At 38.7% G+C, this 14,314-nt stretch overlaps 1 protein-coding gene across 1 annotated transcript in view; it reads right to left on the reverse strand.

The window, feature by feature from the left end:
- Window positions 1–14,314, reverse strand: part of ASB7 (ankyrin repeat and SOCS box containing 7) — a 44,535-nt gene that overhangs the window by 22,471 nt on the left and 7,750 nt on the right. Inside the window, exons 3-4 of the mRNA XM_008069012.2 lie at window positions 13,564–13,685; window positions 10,757–11,018 (exon numbers count right to left, since the gene is read on the reverse strand). Coding sequence (XP_008067203.1) covers window positions 10,757–10,967 — 211 coding nt within the window. The 5' untranslated portion in view covers window positions 10,968–11,018; window positions 13,564–13,685. The remainder of the gene's footprint in view (window positions 1–10,756; window positions 11,019–13,563; window positions 13,686–14,314) is intronic.

Genomic DNA, 14,314 nt, shown 5'->3' on the forward strand with positions numbered 1-14,314 from the left:
GTCTGTTTTTACATCAATACTATGCTGTTTTGGTTACTATAGCCTTGTCAAATAAAGTCAGGTAGTGTGATAACTCCAGTTTTGTCCTTTTTGCTCAGGATTGCTTTGTCTATTCTGGATCTTTTTGGCTTTCATATGAATTTTAGGATTGTTTTTTCTAAGACTAAGAAAAATGTTGATATTTTGATAGGGACTGCAGTCAATCTGTAGATTGTTTTGGACAGTATGGCCATTTTAATGATATCAAGTTGTCTAATCCATGAACATGGGATGTCTTCCCATTTGTGTTCTCTTCAATTTCTTTCATCAGTGCTTTGTAGTTTTCCATATAGAGAGCTTTCACCTCCTTGGCTAAATATATATATATATATTTTTGTAGCTATTATAAATGGGATTGCTTCCTTGATTTCCACCTCAGCTAGTTCATTATTGGTGGATAGAAACACTATTATTTTTATATGTTCATTTTTGTCTCCTGCAGCTTTACTGAATCTTCTTATCAGATCTAAGAGTTTTCTGGTAATGTCTTTACGTTTTCCTAAATATAATATCATATCATCAACAAAGAAGGACAATTTAACATCCTCTTTTACAATATATATGTGTTTTATTTCTTTCTCTTGCCTGACTGCTCTGGTTAGAACCTCCAGTACACTATGGCGAATTCTTTTTCCATTCTTGATATCAGTTATGTGTCTTTTCTCTTATTTTCTTCACTAGACTGGATAGATATTTATCAATTTTCTTGACCTTTTCAATGCATCAAGTTTTGTTTCTTAGTTCCATTAGTATTTATCATCTGCCATTTTCAATTCCACTGATTTCAATTTTTCCCATTTCATTCCTATTTTAACTCTTGGAGTAATTTAATTCCAGCAGTACACAGGAACAGTTTCAATATAGCCCCTTTCACTTTCTCCTCCTCTGTGTAGTTACTGTCATATACATTTCATCTTTATACAAGCCCAAAAGCAGTTTAGTTGTATACTTACTGCTTCATATTCTCTTTTAGGAGATGAAATGAAAAAAACAATATATTTATACTGTCTATGGCAGAATCACTCAAAAGTAAAAAACAGTATTCCTTAATAACTACTGTCAATATTGATGACAGACTTTCAACTTTTCTTCTATAAACTTCAAAAAAATTAAGCATAATTGTAATCATACTCTAATTGCTTAATCTTTTTTCAGTATGTGGACACTGAGAATGTCTCCATTTTTAAAATTATAGATAATGAAGGATGAAACTTTTATACATAAAATATTTCCTGCTTTTAAGACTCTTTTAGATAAATCAATAGAATTAAATTTATTTTAACCATCAATTCAGTTAAATTTAAATGGACAGAATCAATATAAATAGATTTATTGAGTAAATGGAGCTACCTTTTTTTTTTGTTTTTGAGTTGGAGTCTCACTACATCACCCAGGCTGGAGTGCAGTGGCATGCTCACAGACACCCCAGTGTCAACCTGCTGGGCTCCGGCAATTCTTCCACCTCAGCCTTCCAAGTAGCTGGAACTACAGGCATGCGCTACCACACCAGATTAATGTTTTTTAAATTTATTGTAGAGATGAGGTCTCACCATGTTTCCCAGGCTGGTCTCGAACCCATGGGCTCAGATAATCCTCTTGCCTAGACCTCCCAAAGAGCTGGGATTACAGGCTTGTGCCACAGTGCCCGACCTGGAGCTACCATTTTAAGACTCTAATACACACCACCAAGCTGCTTTCCAAATGAATCCTCAAAAATTCCCATCACTGTGCCTGTTTCACCAAATTTGGAATTGGCTTGTGTAAAATCTTTCATTTTTGAAAAACTAAAACTGGTTTTCATCATCCATCTGTGAATTTCTTTGACTACTCCCTCACCTCTGTCATTTATTTTCAAGTGTCTCACCAAAAGGATTTTACCCACATCACTGAGAGGAGATAAGAAATGCCTCTCTCAGGTTCCTCTGGGCTCTCTTTTATGAACTTAGCATCTAGAGCTTTACTCAACTGCCCTCAGGCCAATTTGCATAAACACTGAATCTGAAGGTGAATAAATGCACTAAAATATGGTCTCTTCATATTATTTTCTTGAAATGTCCAACATGGTCTTGAAATGTATAGAAAGATCCAAAATTGGAAATGGAATACAATAATGAGTTTGTTATCATTCCTACCCTCGTAATTATCTTCCATTACAATTCCAACAGCACACTAATCTGGTCAGAAATATGAGCAGGATTTATACAGAGGCGCTATTTTATGCATTGCATTTGTGCTTAAAAACTCAAATACTGTTGGACATTATAAAACTCTAAGTCTTCATCACTCTGAAGCAGGATATTTCAAAGTAAAGCAGTACAGTAAAGAAAATAATGCAGGCCTTATCGCACAGGCCAGTGTTTTACAGTTGGCCCTCCATACCCATAGGCTTCACATCAACAGATTCAGCCAACTGTGGACCAAAAATATTTGACAAAAATATATATGTAACAACATGACAATAAATATAATACTTGAAAAAAAATTACAGTCTAACAACTTACATACTGTTTACATTGTGCTAAGTATTGTAAGTAATCTAGAGATGATTTAAAGTATACAGGAAAATATGTGCAGGTTATATGCAAATATTATGCCATTTTATGTCAGGGACTGTGGATTTTGTTATCCTGTGGGGGAGGGGGTGTTCCTGGAACCAATCCTCCATGGATACTGAGGGACGACTGTGCCTTAACTGATATGGCTGCCACTCATTACATGTAACACTGAGCACTTAAAATTGGCTAGCGTTGACTAAGGAACTGAACTTTTATTTACTTTAGCTGAAATTTAAATAGCCACACATGCTATGGATAGCACAGGTTTAGATTAAACTGGAAAGAGAACCTCACCTTTGTTTTCCTTTTGGAATACAGGTAGTACAAGTTATCCAACTTGCTCATTTTCTACACAAAACTAGATTTCTCCCGGAATAACAGCAAAGATGGCTTTGTGTAGTGATTGGCCACAGGCTTCCTGTGGTCACACCACTATGACTGAACCATGGATGGTCAGCCACATTCTCTGATTTTGGTCATCTGTGTGTGATCATTTATTGGTAGTTTTACTAAGCAGGTGTATGGACTTAACATTGGTAGAATCAGAGCTGTTAATATACTTGAGATAATTTCTAGTTGGGTGAGTAGCTGGTATTAGTCATCTACGTCTTGTTTATTAAACTGCATCTGGCTGGCTTCCCCTGCTCTTCTGCTAATCTTTACTGGTTCAATCAGTAGCAACTCTTTTCTTCCTGATTCTCAGGATTTCTTTCACTCCCACCTCATATCCCACCTGCTCTCCTTGCCTGAAGGCTTGAGCTTTGCTGACGTGTTCACATACCGCAACTAGTGAACTTTATAAAGCACAAATCTGCTTCTCCCATTCCTCTTTCAAAGTCATGTTCCATGGCTCACCAACATCCCTAGAATAAATGACTAGATATGCTCTAATCATACTGAACGTATTTCCGTTCCTAAAACCAAAGGTGCTCCTGCTCTCCTTCAAGCCTTCACTTAGTATTCCTTGGGTCTGGAATAATTCCACACCTCCATTCTTTCAGCCCTATCCCTGCCTCCCCTTTCCAGATCTCCACTCCAATGCTGCTTTTGCTAGGAAGTCCTCCCTGCCACTCCCTCAACTCACCCCAGCAGACAGTGAGGACCTCATTACCACACACTTCACTGACTCTCTTGGAACTGCCTTATTTTCTTACTGCTGGCACAGAGTTACAGGTAAGGCAAGGGGTTGGATCCCAGCTCCATTATTTATGAGGTGACCTTGGGTGATTGCTTACTCTTCTGTGACTCATTTTTTTCTAACTGTGAAAACTTGTAATACTTATTATCCTCAAAGAGTTGTTGTGAGGAATTTGTTATATATGGGGCCTGACAATTAAATTCACAGACTTACCACCATGCATCTATGTGGGCAGCACTGTAGAAAAGCTCTGTAAGGTTTAACCTTGGTATATCAATGTCTCAAAGCTGTGTTTGTGTCAACATGTGGCAGTGTCTTACTGAGTGGCATTCATTAGTGTTGTTGCATGTTTTTGTGTGCCATTACAAGAGTGTTGAGCTTGAATTAAAGCAACAAATAGACATTAAATTTCTTGATAAACTTGACAAGTGTGGAAGTGAAATCAGGGACATTTCAGTTCAAGTTTACGAGGATAGTGCTGTGAAGAAAACAGCAGTGTACAAATGGATTAAACATTTTTCTGAGGAGAAAGTGTCACTGATGAAGAGAGGTCAGAAGGGCCAGTAAAAAGCAGAACAGATAAAAACATTGCAAAAATTCATCAATTTATGTGTTAAAATTGTTGGCTGACTATGAGAAGTACGCAGACATCAACAGAGAAACAGTGTGGAAAATCTTAACTGAAAATCTCAGCATGAGAAAGGGGTGTGCAAAAATGGTCTCGAAGGAGCTCTTGTATCATGGCAATGCACCAGCTAGCCAGCATGGTCTGTGACGAAGTTTTGAGGCAATAAACAAATAACCGTATTGGAATCTCCTCCCTACTCACCTGATCTGGCTCCTAATGACTTTTTTCTTTACTCAAAGAAAAAGGAAATATTGAAAGGCAGACATTCTGATGACATTCAGGACATCAAGGGTAATACAATAGCAGCTCTGATGGCCAATCCAGAAAAAGAGTTCCAAAACTGCTTTGACAGGTGGACTAGGCACTGGCGTTGGTGCTTAGCTTCCCAGGGTCACTTTGAAGGTGACTATGGTGATATACAGCAATGAGATATACAGCACTTTTACGAGGATGAGTTTGCGAACTTCATTGTCACACCTTGTATTAAATGCTGGCTATAAATCCATCCACCAAATGGTTAAGTGGCAAATGGTGAGCCCCAAGTTTGCTTATTTCTGTATGTCATGGCCTAGTCCAAGGCCTGGCATATATTAGGTGCTCAGTAAGTATTTTCTGAGTAAATAATTTATAGATCAACTGGCTGCCTCACCTAACTATATACATTCTCTCTCTTTCTTTCTCTCCCTCTCTCTTTCTCTCTCACACACACACAGACACACACACACACACACACACACACACACAGAGAGAGAGAGAGAGAGAGAGAGAGAGAGAGAGAGAGAGAGAGAGAGAGAGAGAGAGCGCCAGTGCATGAGAGCACAAGTGCGTAGGGCGCGAGGGAGGAAGAGATAGGAGACAGGGGAGGGAGGATGAGAGAGAAAAATGAAACCTTTTTCCTTCATAATGTCCCTCACTATCTCCTATGAGGACCTTTTACTTTCTTGGGCCTTACTATCCATCACAAAATAAGCTCACTAACAGGAGGAGCCAATCTGATGTGAGGTTTACAAGCTCTTAAAGAAACAATGTTGTTTTGAAAATAGCAGGTATGATGAATTCAGGCAATTTCCTAATCCCACCATAAGGCTGGCCCATTTTCAATCTTTTTCAAAAAAGTAAAGGTCAGCATTGTCTCTGTAAGGTGGGGGAACCTTAGATCACTAGTGCTCTCTTGTTGAAAGTAAAACAGATATGGGCTCTACCCTCATGAAGCTTCAGACCAACTGGAGATATAGATATTAAATAGAAAACTATAAAGATTTCAATATGCTTACAATAGGTGTTACAATAAAAAGGTATAGGGAACAACAGTATCATATAACAGGGATAACATCACACAAGGAACAGCAATATCATATAACAGGGAAATACATAAGAATCCCATCTGATCTGATCTGGATGGTAAGAGAAGGTTTCCCTGAGAAAGTGGGAAGTGAGAGTTGAGGGAGAGGGAGACGTAGGCAAGGTAGGGCAGGCATGGAGCGAGCACAAGAGCGGCCCTGGCGGGGCCCAGGCTGAAGCTCCTGAGCTCAGTGACCCTGAAAGAACGCAGAAGGGCCGAGACTCGGAGATACCGCTGGAAGGTGAGAGCAGACGTTGCAGGGCCATGTGGATCACACTGAAAACTCTGACTCTCATTCTAAGAAAAATGGGAAACCGTGGTTGAATTTTAAAAGGTAGTTTCTTTATTTCCATTGTTAACAGATCGCATAATTTGGAGACTGGCTGGGAGAAGGCAAGACTGCATGCAGGGATGGCAGAGACCTTTGCAAAAGTCCCAGAGAGAAGTGATGTTTCCCTCAAGAGTAGGGCAGCATCTCCAGCAAAAAGAAGTGAAGAGATTTGACAACCATTTAAGACTTAGCAACTGGTTGTATCGGAGGTGAGGAAAACGTTGTCAAGGATGGTTTCTAGATTTCAGGCATAGCAATCCTAGGTTGCAGTGCTGTTTACTGAGAATTAACACTGTGGGAGCTGCAGCTTGTGCTGGCTGGTGATGTCTAAGAACCCTCGAAGGTGAAGAAGTTGGACGGACAGGTGGACACACTGGTCTAGAGATCAGAGGCCGGGACTAGACTCAATACAGAGCATGTGTAAGCACCATATGCAACCATAGGGAAGGTGTCAAAGGCTTCCTCCCCTATTAATTTTTTCAGACTGGTTCATAATATGTTAGGAAAAAACACTCTGAGTCTCTTATTCCATTAGGGCAAAGGGAGCATGTAAAAGGTGCTATGTAAGAACAAATAAGGGGCTTCTCAAAAAAGTATTGCTGTTTTAAACAAGAATTCAGAAATGGAACCAGACATTTATTAAAACTTTATCTGACCTGACAATGAGGAAAGAAGGGATGATTTAGACTACCTTTATAGGAAAAAAACTGAAGTTGTACCCAACCACCTCATGTTATACATAAAAACCAATTCTGAATAAATTAAAGACCTAAATGCCACAAAACTTTTTAATGGAAAAAAAGGCAAATAACGACCCTGCAATGTATTTCCTAAAAAAGACACAAAAGGCACAAACCATAAGGCAAAAGAAAAACACAATTCACCCATACTAAAAAGTAGACTTCTGCCCAACAACAAAACATCAAAAATGTGAAAAAACAACAAACCGAGACAAGAGTTTTGCAACATATAACTAGCAAAGTCAATTCCTATAAGTCAATAAAAAAAAAACACAGAAGTGTAGTCTTGCAATGTTTTGTTACTTGTGTGTTGTTTTTGCAAAAAAAAGAAAAAGGGAGAGAGAGAGGGGGGCAGGCATATGACAACACAAGGAAGGGCAAACCACTAGGTAGCATGCTACTGGCCAAGGCGGGAACAGACACTATCCTGCCTGGCCAGTAAGGGCGTAAGTGATGTCAGCCTCTCTGGAACACAATTTGCCAATATCTATACAAAAAACTTTGACTTGGCAATTGCACTTACAGAAATTATTCAGAGATAAACTCTCACATATACAATAATATCAGGCAGGGACAGGCTCTGTTTCTAGTTTCTAGTAGCATAAAAATAAAACAACTTGAAATGTCCAATAATAGAAGTATAAATAAATGACACTCATACAAAGAAATCTGAGATAGAGTCATATAAACTAATAAGGAACTATCACTGGGCTAACTGTTATGTGAAAAAAATCAAGATGCGAAACAGAATACTTAAAAAAGGAGAGTGGACTAGAAGGAAGAGGATGAAAAATATTTATGCCTATATGTGCAGACTATCTCTGCAGGGTACACAAGCCTCTGGCAAGAAGACTAAGAGACTGGGGCTAAAAACTACGTTACTTCACCCTTGTAGATCAGTCTTACAGTAGCTTTAATTTGTTTTTTAATCACATGCGTATGCATTACCTTCTCAAAAAATAAAAGCTCCTGCTGAGCAAATTTCAGCCATTTCCAAAAACATTTTTAAAGAGAATGGTTAAACAAATGACAAGTACATTCATACTTATAAATACTGAATTCAGAAGTTGAAAAGAACAAAGCAAATCAATACATATTAATATAGAATTGGTGCAAGATTTCTTTTTAGAATAATGAAAATGGTCTAAAATTGATTGTGGTAATGGATACCCAACTCTATGAATATACTAAAGTCGCTGAACTGTATAATTTAAATGAGTGAATTACATGGCATGTGAATTTATATCTCAATGAAGTGATTAAAAATAAATATGGGCTGGGTTTGGGAGGCTGAGGCAAGAGGATTGCCTGTGCCCAGGAGTTTGAGACTAGCCTGGGCAATATGTTGAGCCTTCATCTCTACAATAAATTAAAAAATTAAGAAAAAAAAATTAGCTGAGCATGGTGGTACACACCTGAAGTCCCAGCTACTTGGAAGGCTGAGACAGAAGAATTGTTAGAGTCCATTAAGTCAAGAATGTGGTAGCCGTGAGCATGTCACTGCACTCTAGCCTGGGCAACAGAGTAAGATTATGACTCAAAAAAAAAAAAAAAAAAAAAGTATAGTCACGTAAGGCTTAATGATGGGGATATACTCTGGGAAATGGTCATTAGGCAAGTTCATATTTGTGCAGACATCACAGAGTACACTGACACAAATTTAGATAGTATAGTTTACTACATACCCACGCTATAAGGCTCCTAGGCTACAAACCTGTACTGGATGCTACTATATTTAATGCCATAGCTAGCTGCAACACAACAGTATCTATGTATCTAAACACAGAAAAGGTATAGTGAAAATATGGTATTATTATCTGATGGGACCACTGCAAAGGCGTTTCATCATTGACCCAGATGCCACTATGCTGCACATGACTGGATATATACATTTCAATATAAATTCAGGTCAGGCACGGTGGCTCACACTAGTAATCCCAGCACTTTGAAAGGATGAGGTGGGAGGAATGCTTGAGCCTTGGAGTTCAACATCAGCCCAGGCAACATAGCCAGACCACATCTCTACAAGAAATAAAAAAATAAATTAGCCAGGCATGGTGGCCTGTACTTGTAGTCCCAGCTTCTCGGGAAGCTGAAGCAAAAGGATCACTTGAGCTCAGGACGCTGAAGCAAAAGGATCACTTGAGCTCTTTTTCCCTACATTAGTTTTTTATAAATAAAGTTTTATTGGAACACAGCCACAGCTGGTAGTTTACATACTATTCTATGGCTGCTTTTATAATACAACAGCAGAGTTGAGTACTTCTAGAAGAGATCGGCCCACAAAGCCTAAAATATTTACCATCCATTTGGCCTTTTACAGAAAAAGTCTGCAGACACTTAATATTTAAAAAAAAAAATTTAAGTCTATAGTTTAAAAACAAAACAGGTACAGACTATATTTATGTTCAAAAACTACACACAACACAACAGAACTTCTATGAGTGCATGTAATAATATTAAGAAACACTCTAGAAGGATAAGCTCCAAACCCAATCCACGGCCATGGTTAATTCTGGGCAGTGGCAGGCAGACAAGGATTGGGGACTGAGCTGATCAAAGGGGATTTTGGCTTTATCTGTAATTTATTTGAAGATTTGATTTAAGAAGACAATATTTATGTATTGCCTGAATAACAGAACTTTTTTCCTTTTAATTAATTTCTTTAAAACTGAGGCTGGCAGAAGTGGAAAGTAGCAAGACTGTGGTGGACTAGAAACTGTGAGCTCTGATCTTGGTTGTAATTTTACTAAGCACTGCCAGAATTGTATGTGTTTTGATCCTACACCCACCTTTTGTTTTTTTCAGATCTTCTTCCTGGCATTCCACTTACATTTCCCCTTCATTAAGTTCAGAATTAGGGTTTTCACATTGTAAGGTGAAGTGGTGTGGAAGACAACTATAAAGTAGGCATAGGCCAGCAAATTTCTGAGTTCTGTCAACAGTCAACTCTTTCAAGCACACAAGTCCCATTTCAAGGACCACAGGACACGTGACTGCTTCTAGTCTCAGGTTTAGCGCCGTCTTGCAATTAGTCCATGCTGACAGACTTCATATTCATGTAGTCACATAATTCACATGACCCTCATGATAGCTGCGGGACTTCCAAAATTTTTTTGCACTTCAGAATACAAGCAAGTCTGGCTAGTCTTGTAACAAAGTACACCTTAGGAATGAAATTAAATAACTGCTAATGAGCAATTCAGGTTCTAAAAGCTCCCATCCAAGTTGCTTGACACCATCATTTATAGAGATAATGTGGGTACAAATGATAAAATTTATATACTCCAACTTGAGGAAAATAAAGTATACTGAAATTCAACGGGAGGAAATGGTAAATTAGTTTAGGACAATGATTAGTTTAAAAACCAGTTTTTCCAAGCAAAACATAAAGTGTCAAATGTCGTTTCCAATTTCACTATTTATAAAAAATCAGATCTCAGATAACCTATCAGGATACCGACAAACTATGTACAGTTTCTAGAAAAGGTAAGTGCTCTGAAACAAAAGAAAGCATCCAAAATAAAAAATAAAATAAAATAAAAGATAGGTAAGCTTAAAGGCTAGGATGGTATTAGGCCGTGTCTGAAGGACCTGTGCTAGGTCTAAGTGCTTGAGCAATTATCAACAAGGGAAACTTGTGCAATTTTCTAATTATAGGTACCACAGCCACTTCTGCTTTTGAAACAAAAGCAACTAAACAGCCTGAAGAAGTGTTGCTTAGTTGAAATAACACGGGAAAACCCGGCTGTGCAGAAACTACAGTTGCAGCGGGGAAAAACCCATTCACAAAACTGATTTTTTAAACAACATTCTGTAAATTATAGCAAAACTTCAAAGAAGGGAGAATAAGATGTTGAGTATTAACACAAGAAAAGCATTAAAAATTAGACACATACACAAATGCACACACGTTTTGAACTAAATATAATTTCATTTTAAGTTTCTCCTTAGGGAAGAAGGTTTGCTTCTAGTAAACTCACCTCCGTGTTCTAGAAATACTCGAACACATCTTTCCTTTCCTCTTGCTGCAGAGAAATGAAGCAGGGTCCAGCCATTAGCATCTCGGCCATTTGGAGAATAGCCTTGTTCTAACATCTTTCGTACCGTGTGGACATCCCCAGCAGCCACTGCAGCCTGAATCTGCAATTCTTCCTGGAGTTCAGGATTCCTTCGACAATGGTGGTGTAACATCCTAGCGGAGTCCACTTTTTACAAAGGATTCATTAGGTTATAGGTATCAGCCTTTAAGGGAAGGTAGAATACGTGAAACTTAGAATACTTGGCTCCTGATACTGTGTCCATTAAACATCACAGAATCTGTCATTTCCTAAGTTGGTAACCCTAGTAATGATAGTTCATACAACTATTTACCATATAGTTAAGACCAAAACTTAGCTGGGCTCGGTGGCTCAGCCGGTAATCCCACGCCTTGGGAGGCTGAGGTGAGTGGATTGCCTGAGCCTGCGGGTTCGAGACCCACCTGGGCAACTTGGTGAGACCTCATCTCTACAATAAAAATCAAAAAATTAGCCGGATGTGGTAGTGCATGCCTGTAGTTCCAGCTACTTGGAAGGCTGAGGCGGAAGGATCACTGGAGCCCAGCAGGTTGAGGCTGCAGTGGCCGGAAGCGGCCACTGCACTCCAGTCTGGGCAACAGAGTGAGATTCCAACTCAAAAAAAAAAGACCAAAACTTTCAGTAATTTCCCTAAGATTATAAACAATCGCTAAAGGAACACCAGGCATAAAATCCTAAATTCCTGAAGCAGAAAATTTCTTCTGTAGCCTTTTGAAAACTCAAAGCAAACAATCTGTGAACAAAACGGCATTATTTTTAGGTAAAAGGGGAAATGGCAGCTACATGGTGGGAGATGCCAGAAAAGTCAGATTAGCAACTGTCTGAGGATTTAAGCTAGACACCACTGAAAGATCCTATCACAAATCAGAGTTAGAAAATATGGAGCAGGGAGGGGAGAGCACATCACATCCATAAGGGTACCTGATCTCAAATCAGGTGAAGTAGGGAACAATGGAAGGCCCAAACTTCACTTGTACAATGACCACTTGTACACCTAAATCTGAATTGCACTCCACATCTTTAAAATAAAACATTGGAGCATCAAATGCACAATCCATATACTGTGGAGACTGAAGACATTTATGAAAAGCGGCTTTTAAAAAGCGGAAAGCTTCACACTGCTTCGCTAAAGTATTTCAGCAGTATTTTATCTCTATCCCTCAATAAGGAAGGTTGTAAAAGTGGGCCAGTTTAAGTAGATTCGAGTAAAATGCTATGATTATATTTCTCTTCCTTTTGCTTGTTTCTCTTGTTACTCTCCCCACTTTATGCTATTTGATACATGATTTAATACTTTTTCTGCCACATTTTCTTCTAAATTTTTCTAATCTGTTTTCTGGAAATTTTACTCTATAAATACTCAAAGTATCAAGATCAGACAATATATTTTAGAATTCTGTGAATCTAAACAATTTCATGATTAAACACATGATAAAATTATTTTAAAAGAAAAGAAGTCCAATGAATTCCAATATTCTCTAGTAGGTAACAAAAGAGGTGTGTCTTCAAATCCAACATAAAATGAGATCTTCACACAATCAGAATAGCCCAAAATGAAAACATGAAAAATTATCTCTTATGTGTAACTTTTATGTCACATCTTATATGTGTGTGTATATCTTATATGAGTGTGGACATAAACTTTTTTATTGTGTTATTAAGCTTTTAAGAACATCCAGAAACCTAAACTAACAAGCTTCTAGAAAGTCATTCCAACTGGACTAATTTGAAAGAATAGACTCCTCTCTTAATTAGTAGTTTCCATTTCTAAAAATACTGTGATAAAGCCTAGGCAACATAGTGAGACCTCATCTCTATAAAAAATCAAAACATTAGCTGGGTGTGGTGGCCTGTGCTGTAGTCTCAGCTACTTGGGAGGCTAAAGTGGAAGGACTGCCTGAGCCCAGGAGGTCAAGGCTGCAGTGAGCTGTGATTGTGCCACTGCACTCCAGAGTGAGACCCTGACTCGAAAAAACAAAAAAGTCCTTTAAAGACATTTCGTTCTTCTCATATATAGGCTAGACATCTCAGGATAATCTTGCTACCAATAATAATTTATTTTGCAAAATTTCTCATTGTAGACTGTACAAAGGTAAACTTAAGCATGCCTAAGATCGAATTATCACAGCTTTAGAATGCAAATATTCTATGTTATTTTATACATAGACCATAACACATAGAATATCGAATTTTATACATATATACTCAAAAGTATCATGACTAAGTGATGTAATTTGAAAATACCAAGCTACTACTACAAATAGCTATTTCCTCAGAGAAAATTGAGAAATGAGAGATTTCTTTACAACCTGTTTTCTTACCAAACAAAACTTCTCTTTATTTCTTCACTTAATTACTTACTAGAAATGTCTTCTCTTAGAAATTTTAAGATGAGAATCCTATCAGAATAGGTTTTTTGCTTATCCTCAGCATTACGAGAAAATGTTAAAGATCATCAGAAGGAATTAATGGAAACGAATACTATATGCTCACATTGTCTTTGAACAGATTTTCTTTTTAATAGGATGATTATGTTGGCACTTAAATGAAGTCTACCATGCAAGAAAAAAACTGAAATAATATCAAAACAAACCTGGTTTTTCTTTTAGCGAGTGGTGTATTTAGTATACATTAGCTGATTTTAAAAGTTAAAGTTAAATAGATTTTACCCCAACACGGCACAGATGACCGATGACCCTGAGTCATCTTACCTTACAGAAGAGTGCCCCTTTTCCTGATATATGGATTGCCTATTAACCATTGTGCACATACAGCATCATGGGGAGGGGGTTCAGAGTGGGTCCAGACTGCAGAGCAAAAAAACCTTCTTTACCTGAAAGCAAATAAAATAACAATCATAGGAAAATTCCTTAAAATAATAAAGAATTGGTTGGGCTCAGTGGCTCAGCCTGTAATTCCAGCACTTTGGGAAGCCGAGGCGAGCGGACTGCCTGAGACTGCAGGTTCAAGACCAGCCCGGGCAACTTGGTGAGACCTCGTCACTACAACAAATAAAAAATTAGTCAGGTGTGGTAGCGAGTGCCTATAGTTTCGGCTACTTGGAAGGTTAAGATAGAAGAATTGCCGGTGTCCAGCAGGTCGATGACGCTGGGGTGGCCGTGAGCATGCCACAGCACTCCAGCCTGGGCGACGGAGTGAAACTCCAACACAAAAATAATAATAATAATAAAGAATCAGCCGGGCTCGGTGGCTCAGCCTGTAATCCCGCGCCTTTGGGAGGCTGAGGTGAGTGGATTGCCTGAGCCCGTGGGTTCGATACCCGCCTGGGCCGCGAGACCTCATCTCTACAATAAATCAAAAAATCAGCCGGGCGTGGTAGCGCATGCCTGTAATTCTGGCTACTTGGAAGGCTGAAGCGAACGGATCACCGGAGCCCAGCAGGTCGAGGCTGCAGTGGCGGGGAGCGGCCACTGCACTCCAGTCTGGGCGACAGAGTGAGAG

The sequence above is a fragment of the Carlito syrichta genome, unplaced genomic scaffold (genome assembly GCF_000164805.1).
Source record: "Carlito syrichta isolate Samal-C Ts95f unplaced genomic scaffold, Tarsius_syrichta-2.0.1 Scaffold311755, whole genome shotgun sequence".
In the NCBI taxonomy this organism is placed as follows: Eukaryota; Metazoa; Chordata; class Mammalia; order Primates; family Tarsiidae; genus Carlito; species Carlito syrichta.